This window comes from Cynoglossus semilaevis, chromosome 8 (genome assembly GCF_000523025.1).
Source record: "Cynoglossus semilaevis isolate Cse_v1.0 chromosome 8, Cse_v1.0, whole genome shotgun sequence".
NCBI classification, from domain to species: Eukaryota; Metazoa; Chordata; class Actinopteri; order Pleuronectiformes; family Cynoglossidae; genus Cynoglossus; species Cynoglossus semilaevis.
In genome coordinates this window covers 20,680,382-20,700,796 of record NC_024314.1, presented here as the reverse complement: position 1 = coordinate 20,700,796, position 20,415 = coordinate 20,680,382, and the positions used below count along the sequence as shown (strand labels likewise).

Below are 20,415 nucleotides of genomic sequence, written 5' to 3'. Positions count from 1 at the left end.
AAAAAAAACAAAAAAAAAACAAGTTCAATGTCATATGCAGATTATCGACCATTTCAGCCTCTGCAGGACGGAGCAGTTAGAATAATCTCGCGTCAGAGTGTAAGGGAAGAGGCCGAGGAGAAGGCAAAACACTCCGCTGAGGTAAAAGTGAAATGAAAACATTACAGGGGGATACACGGCTACGTTTGGCATCGTAATTACCGCAAGTCATGTCAGTTAGAAAGGGTTGGCATGCGGCGTAATTGCCGCTTTCATGCAGATGACAGTGGCACAATACAAAACTGTGGGTTTTAAATTTCAGATCCTCTTCAGCGGAACAAACTCAATTGCAACACTGTTCACTGAACACTGGAGTAGCGACCGCTGGAACTCTGTCATCACTCGAAGAGACTTTGGCAGTTGGACAGGAAGTGATTTTTTTTAGAATGTTGGTGCGGCTTGTGTGTCCATCCTTGAATCATAATATAGGCGGAGCCGGCCTGTCACTGCCGTGACAAATCCCCGCCTCATGCACCTTGTACGTCCTGCACAGAATAAGAGATGCGCACTGCATCGAAACGCTTCTCCACCTAATTGAAATTTTGAGGTGTAATAGGATTTTAGAACAGCGTCGGTTGACAGGACCCATTCAACAGATATCCTCTAAGACTCTCTCTTTCTCTCTCTCTCTCTCTCTCTCTCTCTCTTTCTCTCTCCATGGGAAAGAATGAACTTTTATCTGTCTTCAGGTTTTAGTGCAGCTTACACGCGTGTCTTCTTCACTTCCTGTTGGCGTTCTGTCTCCTCGTCGCCGCTCCTCTGTCATTCACTGCTTCTGACAAGGTTCCAGGTTTTCGTCTTCTTGCTCGTACCACTTGATATGTCACATTGTATAAGCAGAGAGGGGAAGACAAGGAAGACATAGGTGTAGATAATAGGACTGAGGTGAAGGGTGGATGGGGAAGAGAGGAGACGGGGGAAGTGTGTGTGGCAGAGACACGGCAGAGGAGGAAATAGGACATAAGAGAAGAGAAAAATGGTGTTTGTAGACTGTCATATCGTTTCTGATGGGGTCTTACATAAGGAGGAGTAAAATGTACTGTCTCTGTCTCTATGTGACTGTGATCCAGCTAAGGCTAAGGCAAAGCTAAAAGTTAGCCTAAAGAGAGTAATCTACTCAATGTTCCTTGAGGCTAGCAATAAATTAAACAAAACCAACTAAGGATTAATTAAACATAGCTAAATATGAGGCTTTAGGGCTATATTTACCCAAGAATAAATTACATTTGTACACAGCATAGCTCACAGCTAATCACAGGGTCTCTGAAATTATGTTTCCATTTCAACCTTAGGTTTTAAAAAAATTGTGAAGTTGGCAAAAAAAAAAGATGGATAATTGGTCAGTATAGCCAGAAATAACCAACATGTTGCGAAAATAATAATTATATATATTTTTTTTTTGTAAATGTAAATTCTGTGGCAGTGTTTTTTTTTTCTTGACACCATTCCAACCTTGCTGCTACTTTAAATTTAATCTCAAACCGTAGCTTAGTGGTACACTTAGAGTGTGTCAGGCATAATTGTGTTGCGGGTTGTGATTAATGGATTCTTCTCTGATGGGTTGTTGGTAGTGAGAGCGTAATGGATCAAATGGAAATATAGACTTCAGTTGATCTGAACTTTTTGTCTACGGTGTATTTAAAACACACCAAGTTAAAACTCTATTTGACCTGGATTCAAATAATTATCTTTTAATTTTAGAAATATCACTTTTTTTCAGCCTTTAAGGTCATGACTGTAGAGGAAATGTGTGTTCTGGAAAACCTATTACTAAAAAAAAACAAAAAGGCTATATTTTATAATTTACCATCACCAGGAAGTGGAAAACATCATTAAGACACAGGGACTCCCACAGCCTGAGGAAATCCAGCCCCACTTCTCTGTGTTCCTCCATGTAATGTGCCCAAACCACTTTTAGTGGACACTGACCTTTAGTCTTCTGGTACTTTCTCAGTTTCTCAGCACCTTTTTTTTCTCCCTCCAACGATTTCCATTATTGTAGCAGTTTCTGAATCAACACATGCCTCAAGGGTCTAATGCGGTTTTATTCCCCTCTCTCCCTGTCCTCCATACACTCCTTGTGTGTGTGTGTGTTTGTTTTTTTAATTTCCTCACGTTGTACCTTCTTTTTTGTCTCCGGCCTTCCTTGTCCCCCCGTTATGTCAGCAACACAATTTTTCGCCTCGGCAGGAAACAGGTACAATAGAGGGAGCGTGCAGTCGGTTTAATAAGGGAATAAAGGCAAAGAGTGGAGATGAGGAAGAAAAAGGAACTGCCCTCAGGGCTGTAAACAGGGGAATACACAGACAACGCTGAACAAACACACACCCACACACACACACATATGCACAGACAATACATAGAAGGAGCACAGAAAAGAAAAGCCCACCTGCTTATCTCTGAGGAATTGGTTCTGAGGTGTTTCCCTATTTAATTAGAAACATTGGTCGGAAGCTCATAAATCACCACGCCATAAAACTGAAGGGAAGGCAATGAATGCCTCCTGTACACACCATTATTCACACACACACACACACAAACACACACATGCTTGAATCTCCAATAAGGTAGAATCCATGGGTGATTCATGAATTTGTGATCATTTGTGATCATCAGCCATAGATTTGATATTTTTATGGTGTCTCTGTGACTGAGGGCACATCTGACTCACTAGTGCCTCTTGAGGTACAAAGTGGCATTGTAACGCATGTGCAACTCAACAAGCTGCTCAGTGGATAAACATGATTCAGTTAAATGTAACACTGAGGATATATCATGGCTTTTAGTTGTTTTTTATTTTCTATTTTATTTTTCAAAATAGTTTTGGACCGTGTTGGAGTTTGAATTAAAGTCAGAGTGAATTTAGAGTAAGGATTAAAATCAATCATATGTTTGTTTTTATTGAGGTCAGAGTCAGGGATTATGGAATGCGTTATAGCTGTAGTGAAGGAGTCACTGTGTGTGTGTGTGTGTGTGTGTGTGTGTGTGTGTGTGTGTGTCCAGGTGTGTGAATTATAGATGTGGAGCTGAAAGTCAGACACTGTCTTGGACAGACATCACCTCGTATTCTGTTACACACCCTGCCATCAGAGTGACTGAGAAACTTGGCAGTGGACACACACACACACACACACACACACACTAAGAAGAAGAAAATATTCATGTTTGTTTATTTGTATTTTTCTTCAGTGGACTAAAACCTCTCAGCCAGAGTCAGTGAACTGTGGTCTGACCTGATAAACAAGTCTAAAATAGCCTGATCGATGAGTGGGAGACAGACTGATAAGGTGGAGGAGAACAAGGAATGGATTTCATTTATAGATTGGTTAAAAAAAAAATGGGACAGACCTCAGATTCCTGCCTCTCTGCCTTGATGGATGTAGATCTGAGCATGTCAGTGGGTCGTTATCAGACTGAGACATCTCTTTGGGTACCTGACCCATCTGCAGCACTTTGGATGGAAGGGCCGCTGACTGACACGCATAGGAGCACAGGACGGACCAATGGAGAGGGACCTTTTGTGTGTCGCCCCATTAGGATGAAAGAATGTAACGCTGTCGCTGGTGTTGTGAAACGCAACCTCACGCGGGGTGGGACGGAGGTCACGGTGGGGGTGTTTGTGAGGTGAACCGGGGAGGTTGATCAAAGTTTGTCAACAGATGGTTATCAGCAGAGCTCGCGTTCAACGCTGGCAGGATGTGAAGCTTCTCTGTTGAAGATCCATCTAAGGTTTCCTCTGTTTTACTGATTATCTCTGAAATCTTCACGGTCATGGGCAAAGGTTTTTTTTATTTCATCTTTTAACCAGATGATGTGTTGGTGCTGGTCTTAACACACCACGATCAGACCAGGATTCAAATCACAATCTGTTGGTTATGAACCTTGATCCTTTAACCCTTAGGTCCCAGGCTGCTGCAAAACAACATAGGGATTCACGAGAGCCTGAACAGAGAATGTACTTGTTTGTAATGTGATTAAAAGGATAAATATGTTTTGTTTTTTGCATGATTCACGAGAGCCTGAACAGAGAATGTGCTTGTTTGTAATGTGATTAAAGGGCTAGATATGTTTTGGTTTTTTTTTGTTTTTTTTGCACAGGACAGCAAAGGCATCACTGGCTTTAATTGCCCTTTGGTTTGCATGCCAGTGTACAGTAACTGCATGGATTATTGCTCCCTTTACTTTACTTTAAATGTGAAACGTTCCACCCTTTGATCATTTAGTGTGTGAGCTGACCTTGAGTGAGTTATTTTTTTAATGCTGTTGAAAGAGATATAGAGTAAAAAGAACCTTTGGTAAATGTATTTAATCCTCTGTACGAAGGATCACCGAGATGTGTTGCGTCCTTTGCCCAACACGACCTTCATATTTATTTCATTCATTCAACATGAGGAAACTAATTATTGTCACATTTTGTAGCATTTGTATACAGTGTTTGTGTTTATACAGGCCAGGAAACATATCCTCATTCACACCTCCTCACTGGGTCGTATTGATACCATTAGACCTGCAGCTCCTGTCGCTCTGAGTGAATATAAATGCTGGATTGAGTTTGTGTTCCCCTCAAAGGCAGAATCTTAATTCCATCCAAAAGGCTTATTTGATGCCCTCATTATTCACCAAAGGGTGGCACAGAGTGGGCACAGGAAGAATGTTGACTTCATTACCGGTTCCCAAAGCCTTTTAGTTCTAGCCCCTTGGTCACGGAAAATAATGGCCTGCACACAACTCTGTAGCACCGTCGCTGGGTTGCGGGGCTAATAGAGACAAAGGTGATGTGTTTTTCAAATTATACCACTGCCTCCATGTGGTCCTTAAGGCCCAGCCTGTAGCCTCAGCAGCAGCAGTGGTGGGGACAGCAGCTATTATGACTGCACAATAACAGGGTTGGAGTGAAGGAACAGTGGAGGGAGTGATTGGAAGAGAAATGTGGGCTTGTTTTGATTTATTTATTTATTATTTGTACCTCAGACTGTGTATTTGTCTGCACTAAATGATCTCTACCTGTCACTCCTTACACCCTGTCGTGTCTTTAATGAGACGCCGCAGAAAAGAACTGGCTGGCAAAATGGAAGATTAAACCGCTCCGTGAAGACGGACTGAGAGAGAGAGTGTTGTTCCCTGAACAATAAAAAATAATGGAATCATGCAGGGGACAGAAATTAGCAAATATATATATATATATATATATATGTATATATAGATACATATAAATATATGTATATATAATGGCAGATACTATCTAGCAAGAGTCGCTAACGTTCAACTAATAAACAGATATTAGGAGATAAAGAAAAGCAGATTATTTTCCGACGCCTCTCTCTTTTGAATCCTAACCGGGTATCCATAAATATTTCTTCTCTACCGAATCTTTTCCAGCAATAGAGATATCCCAGTATCACCGCTGAACACCTGCCAGAGTAAACTGACCGTCTTGTTTTAGCTCCAGCTCAGGCAGCTTTTCCCTAGGACTCCATTATTCCGTGATGACACACATGTCCACTCACAGAATGAAAACAATACCTGCTCTGCTGTCAGGGAAGCTGCAGTAACACACACACACACACACACACACACACACACAGCTTTGTCTGCAGTAAAAATAACCAGAATGTCCGGACACCAAACATTCTATGAGCCCTTTAACATCTAACAGCAGTCATTTTCACACGTTAACCTTTTGTTTGTCAGGTGAAAGAACTGTTAAAAAAAAATAATAACATTTTTCAAAAATGTTCAGACATTATGTTTTACAGTCTGAAGCTCCTCCTCATTAACTCCATACATGTCCCTACAGTGTCAGGGAGCGTTTTTGAGCAGTTCTAGACTTTGCTGAGCAACGGTGATTTCCATCATACCCATGTGGGCTCCCATTATGATTTAGTTGGCAAAACTTTCAAGGCAAAAAAATCAAGCCAATAAACAGGTAACTCCAAAATACGTATCCATGTACTTTGTCAGTACTACCCCTTGACCCTTGAGTTTGTAGCAAAATAATGTGTTGCACTGATAGTCTGAATTGTCTGTGGGTTTGATTTCTAGTTTTGTTTTTTGTTTTTTTGCATATCAAATGATCTAAGATTGGGCCACAGCGTGTTTGTGTCTGGGCCACATTTGGCCTGTGGGCCGCCATTTGATATTAAAAAAAACAACCTGAAATACATTCTCTTTCAGTGTTGGGTACAGAGAGTTACAGCAAATACAAAGCCTTTAGTTCATGGTCTTATACACCGGTTCAAAGACCTTGTTATAAGTTGACCTGTTGATTGAGAAATCTGTCAGAGTGATACTTGTGTGACATTACTGTAGTAGCTAGATTTCTGTGGGTATTTTTAAATCTCTTGAGATAGAGACTGAGAGAGAGAGAGAAAAAAAGTGAAGCGAGACAGAGTGAGGGAGAGGGAAAAGGGCATTAGCAGAGGAGGAAAATGAGTAACAAAAGCCCAGCTATGAGCCCCCTGCCTGGTCACACTGCTCAAAGGCATCTCAGCAGTGAAGGCAATGATAGCAGGGAGACCTGTCACTCACCCTTGAAAGCCATGGGGGAGACTGAGGGAGGAGAGGAGATCGGTGAGAGAAATGAGTTAGGGAGCCTCCAGACACTTGTCCCCTTTCACATCCAAGCCCATCATCCCTCACAATAACATTCTTGTCCTTCTTTCTCGCCCCTCTCTTCTTGCCTTTTCGGCCTTTTTCCCAGCATGTGGATAAGGTTAGAGTAGTCGGCTTCATCCACCTGCGGGCTAACATGTACCACACCTTAAATGCCACAGCGGACAGTCAACAAGATGAAGCTGCCCCGCGGTGCCGTCGTCTACGCCGTTAATCCCTGATGTTTGGTGTTGGAGATTAGACTGCGCTTATATAATTAATGCTGCAAATATTTGTACTAACATATTACCTTTCCTGCTTCATGTGTACTTTGGTAAGGTCACCTCACCTCACCAAGTGGTGGAAGGTACGTGTACTAGGACTAGATGTTAATATCCTACTAACATCTAGTTATATTTGTTTATAGAGTGTATTTCTCATATATTGTCCAGAATTGCCAGGGTTTTGGTACACGGGAGAGGTGAGGAAAGTGTGCAGTGACTCATCAATATGTAAAAGTTAAGGCACATAAACTGGATGTTCAGAGGAGAGCTGACAACTTTTTTTTTTTTTTTTTTACCAACCTAACTGTATATTACAAATAGTCTGATATCAGTTTTAACCTAGTGTGAATCACCAGCAGTTCATACTGGTCTTTAATTCAGTCACAGAAGCCCAGAGTATTGGTAGGCTAGGTAGAGTAGCAGCTCAGTTACAGTTGCGTTGTATTCCAACTGTAATATTTATCCAACTTTTAAGAGTATTTGGAGTATTTGGAGTATTTAACGGCCCCTTCTTTGTGCTGATCATTTCTGATCTGCGCAGACCAAACCAGACTCTGCGGGAGAGCCGTTGTTAAGGTCGTATTTCTACCTGGTTTTGACGCAAGTAGTTACCTTCTTGCTAACAATGACATTTTCGCTGATATGCACCCAGAAAGTGCCTCTCTTTCTAGTGAAGGCATAAGGAAGGGGGGCATTAATTAAAATCCTGCTGTGTAGCAGATATGCATAATCACACACATAAAACAGAGAATAGTGAATTAAGGCACAGAATGAGTTCAGTTCCACTCTGTGGGTGTTTTTGTGCCAACTCATCCTCCTATAGAGAGGGGAGCTGAGCCTGGAGGAAGAAAAGAAAAGGATTGTCTTGAAAATGTGTCTTTAATGAAATGAATGAATATTTTACCCCCATAAAGCGACACACACTAAATCACTGCCTTTATTGTACCTGCAAGATGTGTCCATAACGGCTCGCTGTAAAAGTTAAAATACCAGCCGAGAGACTTTGCAGAATATGGAAGTGTCGAACTATCACTCATTCCTTTTTTCTGAAGTCCACTAAAAACGTCATCTTCAAGGCTTTTATTCCGGTGCCTTTGATTGTCCCTAATAGCACATCACCAATTAATAGCGGATCAGACCTGGCACTTTGCTACGGCGATGTGACAGAACACCAGCTCAGCACTCCACGGGAGTGTTCCACATCCTTGTTAATACCCTCAGATTAGTGTCAAACCATCCACACTCCTGCTGCAGTCTCACACCAGTCCATTTTGCCCCAGGCTATAACCAGGGGCCACTGAATGTGGAAGTAGACGGGCTTTTGTTCCAGGCAGGATCCAGTCTACGTCCTCGTCCTCTCCTTCCTCCTGATATATATTACTTTCCTGCTCACCTGCTCTTTTCTCACCATCTGCCGTATCATTCAGTGGAGCTGGACACATTTCAGGCAATCAAAAAGTCACCGTTGTACGGTCTGAATGGAGAGTGTTAAAATTCACTAGTTGGGAACCAGAGTTAATGTTCCTGCCGTCCGGGTGTCGTTCTTTCTGTGCTGCTGCTCCACTGACAAAGAGATGAAATCTGACCCAAGTGTGGCGGCAGGTTGAGTTACATTTGTATTGGGCATGTGGGGGCAATGTTGATGCTACACTGTGATTCTCATAGATAAGAGGAAGAGGTTGGGGACCCACGGGTCTAATGAGAAGATCCCTGGAGATGGTTCTATTGTGCTAAGACTCCCTTTTTCAAAAAGCTTTTGAGAGTTTTTTTTTCCATTTCTGACTCATGGACTACCATAAAAACCTAAAAGTTTAAACTGTGTATAATTAACAGCTACTCAAAATAATTATCCTTCATTACTTTATGAAGTTCATTTCCATGTACTGCTGTAGGAAGTATAATGGGTCAAATCAAATTAACTGGCATCACTGCCACTAATGGAGTCAAGAGAAAAAGGAAAAAAACTCTTTGTTTTATGAAATGTAGTAACCAGGTCCATTAATCATATTTCTGTGCGCGGCTCTCAGTCATGTCAATGTCCAGCAGGTGACGGGTCAAGGCTGTGACGACTGCTACAAGTCCAGGACATGGATTTTAGGTTTACCCCGGTGCCTATTAACTGAACATTTGTGAATTTCTTCCCCCAAAATATGTTGGTAGTTTTTGTCTTCCCAGCATGCCGCATGACTTTGGATGACACTCCAGCTCCGGCCCAGTCGCCTCTCTGTGGTTTCATGGCCTATGACTCTTTAGTCAGCAGCCCATTTTGGACTCTTCCAGCGGCACGTTGATCACGGCCTGTTGCCGCGGTGTTGTAGTGTGTGTGTGCCATATGTAACAGACTGCAGCTCTGTGTGACCACAGCCTTTTTAATGCCACACCAAAAACCGTGCCATCGCAGGGAAATGAGTCCTTAGCTGCACAAACTGGGATGAAACAATTCTTACCCGAAGAACTGCAGTGATTCTCTGTGATACTGATTCTGGAACTGTGGTCCATACTGCAGTTCCCCAACAAAGTAGTAGGTAGATTTATACTTTATAACCATATGGTGATTAGCATGACCAGCAACCATGCTCACTACAAATGTGGACATTTCTGAGTTGGTACTATGGGTCTTTTCTCTTTTCTGTTGTTCTGCTAAGTTGCTGCAGACCCACGTTGCAGTCAGACACTCAGACTTGCCTCTCTTGGGCCAATAATTGCTATAATCAAAGTCACTTACAGAAAAAAAAAAATTCTAATTTACAATGATTTACAGCTGAATAGTACCTAATAAAGTGGCAAGTAAATGTAGCGCATTGTTGCAACCCACACACAGAACACAGTGTACACATGCTGCACCCGACCTTTTCCTATAATTTACGCGGACACCACCCAGGCAGCACGTTGTCCCCTGAGAATGGAGCGGACTGCTGCAGGAATACGTTGGATCAATCTCCCTCTGCCCTCATGTAAAGAAGCGTTTGCATAACGGCACGGCAGTTGCATGAGATTATCCAGAATCAATACGGGCGCTCAGATATGTAACCAGACATATTCAATTTCACAGGGCAATTTTCACTAAAAGAAAGGGTCCCACAGGGACATCGAATCTATTGACCCGCGATATGTGAGGTGTCTTTAAAAATCAACCGCAAACCAAAACACCCAGTCCATGTTTTCAACGTCGATGCAGCTTCAGAATTTTTTTGTTCTCAATTGTATGTCACATGATACATTTCTGCATCTTTGTATTGATTGGAGTGTTAGACGCTGTCAACAAGATAAGTTTATATTTCGATATTCGATACATATAAAAATGTTTTCTCAGGTATTAACGGGAAAAATATGTCCCAGGATTTCACTTCACCTGGTTTTAAATTAGACACCATGAAGGATCAGTGGGAGTGTTTTGTTTTTTTTCCGCTGCTTTAGGAATAGATGGTGCCAGTGTGAGGAAATGGAAAGGAGGTCCTCCTGTTGTTTTCACCCTGCCTGTATCACACCTTCTGTTAGCTGTTAGTCCCGTGGAGAAAGGGAGAGAGAGAGACGGAGAGAGAAACAGAGAGAGTCATTTTGGACAATTTATTTTTCATTGACAGATTAGGGGCAGGAAAAAAAGGGGAAAAAAAACAATCATCTACACATGAGATGTTGTTTCTTCACTGCATGATCAACCTGAAACTGTCATGCAAATGTGTCAGTTGTTCTCAGTGTTTCTGCAAAATTAAGATAAAAAACATTTATCATAGAGCTAGGTGTGTTTGAATATCCCATTTAAATAAGGAATATATATATTCATATATATACATACGCAGTATATATGTACTTACATTTACAGTCAGTACTGGTGCAGATATATGGCATGACCACTAGGTGGATACATGGTGAGAGTGTTGGCTCATATCATGAGCTCGTGTTGTTCCTCCTCTTTCTTTCTCTTCCTCACTGCTTCTGCGTGTGTGTGTGCGAGCGTGCGTACGTTACTATAGTATATATGTTAATATAACGTGCCTCCCTGAACTGTAGAGTCCATGTGGAAGTCAGTTTCTATGCGTCTGTGTGGTGCTAATGTGATAGCAGAGATTAGCTTTGTAATCCATTTAGCATAGAGCAGCTAATCCAATTTGTGAGTGTTGAAAAGGAATCAGATAATATTGGCAGGCAACGCTGTAGTAACCTTAATGTTTTCTGGCCATGAGAAAAATCACTGCAGTTTATGGTTTGTTTATGTTATCAGCTGTAAACACATCACTTAGTTTCTGGATGATGTAGCAGTAATGCCAGTAATGCTAATATGATGTGCTATTATACGAAACATACAGAGAGGTGTTACTTTTAAAGAAAGAAAATCATTATTTTTATTTATAAATAAAGTTTGTTATATAAGATTTAAATTATCCAGGGTTTAATATAATAATTAAATTGTCAAAAGGCTGAGATTTCAAGCTTATGACTTTATTAGTTTTTTACTTTTAAAAAATGTTTTACTTTGAAATTGTTACATGTAGGAAATTGTACAGTAAGTTTTACATCAAATCTGTTTAAACTTTGTGAACAGATCTTTTCTTTGTCAGTATAAATGATGTCCTTGTGTGCTTTCATGAGACATTGACACTAAAGGTCGCACTACAGGCTTTAGTTTTTACTGGTTCTTTTTAGAAATTTATAATTGTCCCTGTCATTCTGTTCTCAATAAGCTGCTGTTAATGTATACGTATATATATTTATATATATGCCAAAGGAAAAATAAAGCTGTTACATTACTTAATAGATGCAACTGGCTGTGAGGCGTCAACATTGTGAAACATTAAGATCTAATGATTTACACTTTTTACATCCAGTCTCCGTGTCCTTTGATTCCGATCCGTCTTCTTCCCTCGTGTCTGACTCTCTGGTCCCACTGTGAATAAAGTGGCGTGTTTTGAATGCTCGTGGACATGCTGTGTGTTCCCTGGTGGCTCATTTGTTTTTGTTGGTGGTCAGATTGAAGGATAATATACAGGAGCTTCCCTTCGAAGCCCCTCTGCTCCCCAGTGACCGCGTGTCTGTCCCGACACAATAAAAGTCTACATTCAGCTCCTGTCATTGACTGTCTGCCCTTTTACTCTGTTCGGCAATTGACTCCACTCTTGTGTCATGTGCAGGGGCAGTAAGCTGATACACATCTTCGCATAAGTGCGCGCAAATAAACACACCGCTTGCTGCCCGCGCACACATGCGCTCCCTTTGCAAATTAACTCACGCGATGGGGCTGATTAGATAACCCCACCTGCTGAAAGTGGCCCTGGCTCAAATGAAAGTTTCTTTCTTCCAGGCTCTGCTCTCTCCTTACTCTATCTCCTATGTGCCTTCTGTTCTTTTCTCTGCAGTGGCCCCTGGTGTATACAATAGTTCCCAGTGAAAGTGTTTGAGGCTTTGATACTCAGAACTCAAGGTCCTTTGAGATCAAGATCACTGCACAAGCCGAGCAGGCGGCGTAGCGAGGGAGAGGGAGAATGACGAGGAAAAAACAAAAGGAGAAGGGAGAACAAGGGTGAAATAAGGGTGAAAGATGGCGCTGCTTTGAGAAATGTTGTGCCGTGAAAATGGATATCAGTAAAAGAAAAAAAAAAAAACATGTCAGAAGCTGGGCAGAAACTCAGCTGTACTCTGTGTACTCAGGTTCCTCTGTGTTACTGTACAATAGTTGGTTGTTTCTGCAGAAACAAAGAAAGTTGGCACATGGGCTAGAGGTAATTCTTAGTTTAATAATACTACAGAGTTCAACAGTATTGTGTATTAAATTATTATAACAAACATCACTAGAGTCTAGCATTTCCAACCCAGATCATGTGATCAGCACTGCCCTAGGATTGCATCCAGCTCTAGTAGAGGTGTAAGAAAATATGGATACACTGAATTATCAAGATATTTAGTTTCACAATACTGTATCAGTATTCTGTATAAATTCTTTTTAATTCAATTAACATGCAAATTCCCATGGTCTTGGTTCATTTGGGTCATCATTAAGGCTGCTTCACTGTAGCTATGCAGAACAATAGAGACCTGTGACCTTGGAGGCTGTGTACTTTTCGGTTGGCCAGCGGAAAGGCTCTTTAACGATATGCTGAGCGTATATTGTCATCGCTGTAGGATAATTAATCATAAAGTAACTCACCTGTCTGCTTTACCATCTGCTTCCCATCCAATTATCTCCCGGTTGTGCCTGAACCTGTGCTAAAAAGCACAATAATACAACCACGTGTCATCAAAGCCCTAAATGTTGATCCACCTCACACCAGTCCTCAGACCCAAACATGATACGGTCTCTACACGAATGCAGTAGGAAGTATGTAATTGTGTAATTTATTGGGTGCTGAATGGTTCCAGGGTCTGGTCTGAGAGTGACTGGGAAATTACAGCTTGTGTGACGGTGCAAACAGATGTTTAGACACAAAGCCATGTATTTCTATCACACCACCGAGTGTGTGCAGGGGCAGGTTTACACACTTCCTGTGGCGTAAATAGGACGCAGAGACCGCACCTCGAGGCCAGATGCCTAATTACCATAATCAGGTTTGAAAGGCAGGAGCAGTGATAAAGAAAGATGAGCTTCTCTGTCGCACAACTAACTCTCAAAGTCCTGACTTTTGCAGAAATGTTGAAGTAGTATGTGGTGAATGGGCATTTTTCTCAGAATAATAATGTTTTGTTGTCTCGATACCCTTAATTATTTTTCTTTAGTTTATAGGAAGAGTGATTTGAATTATAGTAATTTTCATTTTCTTCTTTTACTTTGTGTTTTCCAGATCCGGGTGGACGGCTCGCCTCGTGCGCTGCAGTATGAGACGGTACAAGCTGTGGACAACGGCCCCATCCTCAGAGACATGGCCTTCTCTTCTGACCACCACTACCTCTACGTCATGTCTGAGACACAAGTAAGACACACAGGACTAAGTGTCCACCTCACAGAAAGGCAACATCGTCACGTGAAAAAAAAAACATTAATACATTAAATTTTTCTTAGTAGCAAATGTATTAAATTTAACTTGAATTGTTTTTCAATTAATTACTGGAGAAACCAGACAGGAACTGCATGTTGAAGAATGCAGGGAAAAAAAAAATCAATGAATTTCCAGACTAATACTTCAACCAACAAAAATACATTTATTTTAAGGTACAATTTGTCTATATACTCCTTGGGGATTCAGTGCACAAATACACACCAGAAAAGTGAATATCTAAAACTGCAATTTTTAGTTGATAGTTTATCATAGTAAATATGTGAGTTTTTGCTTAAAAAAACAAACTTTTGTAAAATCACATGACTGTAGAGGATGTGGTCACATCCTGGTGGCAGCAGATGATCACCTGCAAAGAACGGTGGCACTCACTGTTGACTGTCAGAGTGTGTCCTGTATGTCTGCTCACACACACTCACTCACACACATACACAGACACAGCAACATGACACACCGTGTCTCTTTGATGACGTGGAATGTGCGGCAAAATAGCAGCTTTCAGTGAAATGGACACAGACAGAGAACATCTGCAGACAAACAGCAGGGAAACAGCTGAGTGGAAAGGTGCACATGGTATGCTGACACTGTGATGAGTCCTGTGTATGTATATATATTTATATATATCTACATATATATATAAATATATAATACATATATGTACATATATGTATATATTTATACAAATATACATATATGTATATATTTATACACATATACATATATGTATAAATATATGTATATATATATACACTAAATATATATATATACATATATATTAATATATGTTTTAGTAAATTTTAACAGACATCAGTTACAATGGCAACTAATTGCTGTAGCTCTGTCCATTTATTAATGCACTCACCATACCTCTGTCTTCATCTATATATCATGTAAATTCTTGTTGCGTAGAACTGCGTGTTTTAAGATGATTTAAGATTCATCTGATACTTCCTTAAGTCGTTGTCCGTGAGCTGAAGGTGTCCTCTAATAAGAAGCAGCTCTGATATTTTCTCATGTTCTTCTGCTGTAAAAAAAACTCCACTGAGTTCACAGCAGTGTGAGATTTATACATTTGTTTTTTTGTTTTTTTTTCTTTCTCCTTTTTATGGTATAATTGGGCAGAGGGAAGATATAACCGAATAACAAATGAGTTATTAGGGAAGAACTAATTTACTTTTTTTTTTCCTTCTCTGCTATTTTGGATTGTTTTTCCACGCTGCTATTATTGCCCAGCCCCATGTTACTAATTTAGCATTTAAATGTGTGTGCCAATTAATTTGCATTAATACATTTTATGAAAACAAACGTGTGTGTGTGTGTGTGTCTACTGTCATAATTAGTCTGGTTAGAGGGTTGACCTCAGAGAGACATCAGGGATTTAATATTTTTACACATACAAAAAGTATGTTCTGTTACCACAACAACTCAGTAATTTCAAACACAAGAATTAACAAAATCACATCCAATTAAACCCATTTTCATCAGAGCTTTTGTTTATTTTCTAACTTATTGATACAGTGTGAAATGAAGTCCTGTAATATTTTTTAATTGCTCTGAGTAATTGTAGTACAATTAAAGAAAACCCACTGCATTTTGTTGAATAGTTACAGATGGACACAGACCACCTTTTCACAGTTTATACTTTTCTAAAATCTGAAAAGGTGAAAACAGGTGATAAACACTAAAGTATTAAAGGAAAAACCTGTTAAACAAAACAAACAAAATCCAATTAAATTTGTGAAAATTAATTACTTAGTTTTGTCTGGTAGTGATGTATACAGTCTTAATAAATTGAATAATAATAGAAAAGAATAAAACAGAATAGATTTTAAGCAGCCTTAATCTGCAAATACAATTTCAAAAATCAAGGCCAATAAATTATAATACATTTTAAGGGAAATTTGCCCAGAGTTCAAAGGTCATACTGTGAGCTACAACCCAACTTTAAAAAACCCACTAAAGTACGGCTTGATGGATTTGCCTGGTAGTTCAGTTGAACATCTTGCACATACACCACTCCAATTCCCAGCAGTGGCAAATGCTATTAAAGTGACCTGGGCTGGTGGACAGCAGAAGGCCACCTGCTGTTCCTGGGGCCTGGGACCACAGACCATCAGAGAGAGGGAGTGATGGATGGAACCAGGAGGAAATACAGAGAGAGGAAGGACGTGATGGACAGACAGACAGAGAGAGAGAGGGAGGCAGTGCGCCCTCATCAGGGGGCCGATGGCAGGCCGGGTCGATACGGCTCCTCCCCTGCTGTTGTTAGCCTTGAAGCTCTCTCCGCTCCAGGCCCGAGGTGGACCAGGAGGATGAACTTTAGATCCTCTGTGGTGGGTTTAAGTGTCTCCTCCTGCTCTCTCCTCTCCAGTCTGTGGCCCCAGGTCACGACCCCAGATGCATTAAAATGTGAGCTCAGAAAAAGTGGAGCGTCCTCAGTTCCTCAACGCAGATTTGAACCAGGCTGTGGATCAGGTGCTGTGGTTTTCATTTGATTTGATTTGGGTATTTTAAACATTTGTTCAGTATTTCATTAATCACACTGAACCATGTGGTGGAGACCAGAGAAGAGTTACCTTAGGAGTTTTTCTTGAATCAAAGATAAAGTTGAATTAATTATTTCAGCTTGATTTGATTATTTACAGGTACATTTTGATTGATTGTTTTTAACTAGTTCTGGTTGGACTTCCTTTCCTCACTGCAGTCTAGTGTTGTGGGTTCAATTCCAGACTTCAGCCACTGATAACAGTTGGACAGCAATACCTGTAGTGAAAACACAAAATACAAAAATCACTACATACTGTATGTACATTTACTAAGAGTATAAATATAGTCATTATTCTCAAAATGACGGGGAAAAAAAAAGATGAATAAACATACAAATGCACAGATCAACAACTTCAACACCTTTTTACTTCTTTTTTCTTTGTTCCACGGTTGTCGTCTTTTTCTCACCTCTTCTTTCTCCCTCCACTTCTACAGTCATTTTTACCTCTTTCACCCCCCTCCACTTCTCCGATGCTCTCCATTCCTTCGTTTTTCTCACTATTTCTCACTTGCAGAACTCTGTCAACGCTACCCTCTCGTTAGTCCTGTGATTGCCGTGCCTTAATTGGATCTGTGTCTGTCTAATGTATACATGTCATCTTACGGGTGTGTTAAACAGATGTGTTAGTGTTAGAAAGCTACAGTCAGAGTGTAGACTAACCCCAGAGAGTTCTCGTTAGCAGTGTCGTGTTAATGAAAGGGACAGGGAAAGGGAGTAAATTCTACCACGTGTGAGTACTCACATTACTACAGTAAAGTAACTGTGCTTCGTTTGTCGACCACGGTGTTCTCATCCTAGCACAATAAATGCAGGGATGCCATTGGAGGTTATTCTAAAATATTTTTAAATATTTTAATTTTAAATCTGCAAATTGAGCTTTGATTATTTTAAGAACACAGGTAAAATTTTATTCTTGTAATTGGGCTGTTAATGTACTTTATTTCAATTTCTTTATTTTATCTCTTCTTTTTTACCTTCACACACTTTCATATCCTTGAGTCACCACTCATTCTGCTCTAATACAAATCATCACAGCGCCCCACTTTGTTTGCCGTATGTCATTGCAGTCCTGTAAACATCTTTACTCAAATGTATTGCACAATAACACCGTGTGAGTGACATGTACCAGCTCAAGCCAGTGCTGGCAGAAAACTTCTTGGGAAAAACTGATCAAATATGACTTTAATAGCAGAGTACATTATTCAGAAGCCGGCTGTGCTGAGACTTGACATGAGGCTCAGAAAATCCAGCAGCACTTAAAACATTCTTGTTGTGTTTTTCCTCATTCAATCTATCTTTAAATGATCCACAGTCATGCTATTAGCCTGCAGCAACTCGTGCAACACATTATTGCTTCCTTCCCAGCCAGGGTTCAGTCAGACAGTGACGAGATGTTATCTGTTCTGTTTCTATGCGCTTTTCTTGCTATAGTAATTTTTACTCATATACTGGGGCTTAAACAGCCTGCATATAAATAGCTACTTGATACCAATGCCGAGGCTACAGTCGTAGTGACAAATTGTTGACAGTGAGCTTCGCAAAAGCAGATCTTAAAATAAAAGAAGTGAACGTTGACTACAGCCTGGAGAGCGGGTTCACAGTCTAATGTCTTTGTCTCTTTTTTGAACAACCCTAAGGCGAAGTCAACAAGACAATTTTAGGGAAACATGACGTCTTTAGATCCTATCATTGATCTTTATCTCTGTATGGCTTTTATCTATTTAGCAGGAAACATTTAACCACATTATGTGGCTTTGGCACCTCCTATGTGTGGTATGTGGAATGGTGCACCTTGGTTTGTCTGTAGACTCTTCAAGTCAATTCATGTGTCATAGCCAAAGGTGAATGAACATATTTACATAAACCTATTTGTAATATGTATTAGACACAGGTAAGAAAATTCTTGTTTATTTATTTTTTTACAGGGAGCAAAAGGCATTTGTTTTTTATGTTTCTTATTTATTTTTATGTGAGAGTTTATCTCTACTTCATGACCACAAAAAATATAAACAACTGTATCATCAGCATACAGGTGTACCTTTTACACCACATTTACATTTGTTAAAAATATACTTAAAAGAAAAAGTGCAACTGCAATTTAAGGACAACTTTTCTTGTTGTGGATAATCAGTGTGCGAATATGTAAGCCTAATCTGTAACAACACAGTGAAATCTGTCAATTCTGTGCAACTTTTGACAATGTCACAAACGTGTGTGTCTGTGTGTGATGCAGGCCTGATTTTGACCCAGGTTTGGCCTGGGGCGAGATGGTTGCAGAGTAAGCAGTAAATGTGTGTGCATGCACGTACTGTGTTTAGACCTGGTTTGTTGTTGAACCCAGGAGTCACACCTTCCTCCACTCCCTAATCGTTCATCATGTTCAAAGCATCGTTTCCCCCTGAGGATAAATAGTACAATGCATAAAAAAGAATGCTGAGAAAGCAAGCTCCATATTCTGGATTTTTATTACATCTGAAACGGCGGAATAACAGTACCATAATGCAGATGGGAAATTATCCTCAGATTCTAATGTGTAACACCGAAGGCATTTTGGTGTAATAGACAAACATTTCTAAAAGCATAAAGAAAATGAAAAACGATTGGATTCATAGTAGATTATTATGATCTGCTGAGACACCTGTCAGTGAAGGTTTCCCAGAGAGTTAGAGTTTATATATGACAGCAGCAGGTGCCCACAGGATGTTTGGGTGAAGTTGTTGACAGGGGATGATTGTGATTCTGCGGTGACGACAGTCCTGGTACATCCATGCATGCACAATGTCATGGCCACTCTGAATGACAGGTGTCCAGAGAAGGCCGGTGTTATGGATAGTTAATGTTACAGTTCTGGAAGATGGAGAAAACTTCATGGATTTTTTTTTTTTCTTGTTGACCGTCCATGAATTCGTTTGGGATTCCTCGTGGTTCTCCTGATGACCCGTCTGACGGTGACAGATAGGACTGTTATTTGTGTGTGACAGCCAGGCAAAGGAGGATGAGCAATGGATATGAGCTTCACACAGACACACATACACACACACACACACACAACATTAAAATGAAGCAATGGCACAGAGAACAACTTATTTTTTTATGTTATCATGATGACTGTAGTTTTTTTTATTATTATTGTTTTGGTTAATATAAACACTCTGGCAGAACCAACAACACGGTGCAGGGACACCTGGGTAAATTATCATAAACCCTGGGATGGCTTTTTCATTTGACTTGAGGGAGTGTTCAATGAAAGCAATATTGTACTCCGAGTCATCGGCTCACTACCGTAGGGTGATACGATGGTGTTGGTTAGCGGTTGACAAATTGAGCGCTGTCAGCTGTGACGAGACAGTGGGACTCTTTCATTTGACTCCCTTGTCAACCTGTTGTTCATCCAGCTGCAGAGTAAAGATGAGGAAAAATACAACTAAGAGACTGATTTTTTTTAATGGTTAGATAATCTATTGATCTTCTAAACCAGCAAAGTATTTCTGCAGCGCCCCCATTTTGTAGATAGTATTATTGTCGAGGCCTCCATGTCAGTAAATCCACTGAACTTTTAAATTTTGAACACAGTAATAGTAATTCTACAAATCCTACAAATGTCATCATAGAACAAACAAATACAACCCACTTGTCCCCACTGTAGGACAAATAAAGACTATATTAAATTAAAATAATTTGATTTACTGTGTCCCTGATGTGTCCCTGACTTGTTTCTATATATAAAGAACATATTGTCACTTGTCCCTGATGTGTCCCTGACTTGTTTCTTGGCTGTTTCTATAAATAAAGAACATATTGTCACTAGGAGTCTAACGGTTTGGCACGTAACAATGGCCCACACCACTGCAATAAAACACTATATTTTCAGTATTATCTATTGTAGACGGTGACATCTGACCAGAGCTGAGACTCCAGACTAATACCAGTTTTCACATCTGGACGTGTTGTGCATCCATAGCTGTGT

The 20,415-nt window shown here is 40.3% G+C and overlaps 1 protein-coding gene across 1 annotated transcript in view; it reads left to right on the top strand.

Moving 5' to 3' along the window:
• plxna4 (plexin A4) overlaps positions 1–20,415 on the top strand; it is a 208,526-nt gene that overhangs the window by 112,108 nt on the left and 76,003 nt on the right. Inside the window, exon 4 of the mRNA XM_008315637.3 lies at positions 13,688–13,816. Coding sequence (XP_008313859.1) covers positions 13,688–13,816 — 129 coding nt within the window. The remainder of the gene's footprint in view (positions 1–13,687; positions 13,817–20,415) is intronic.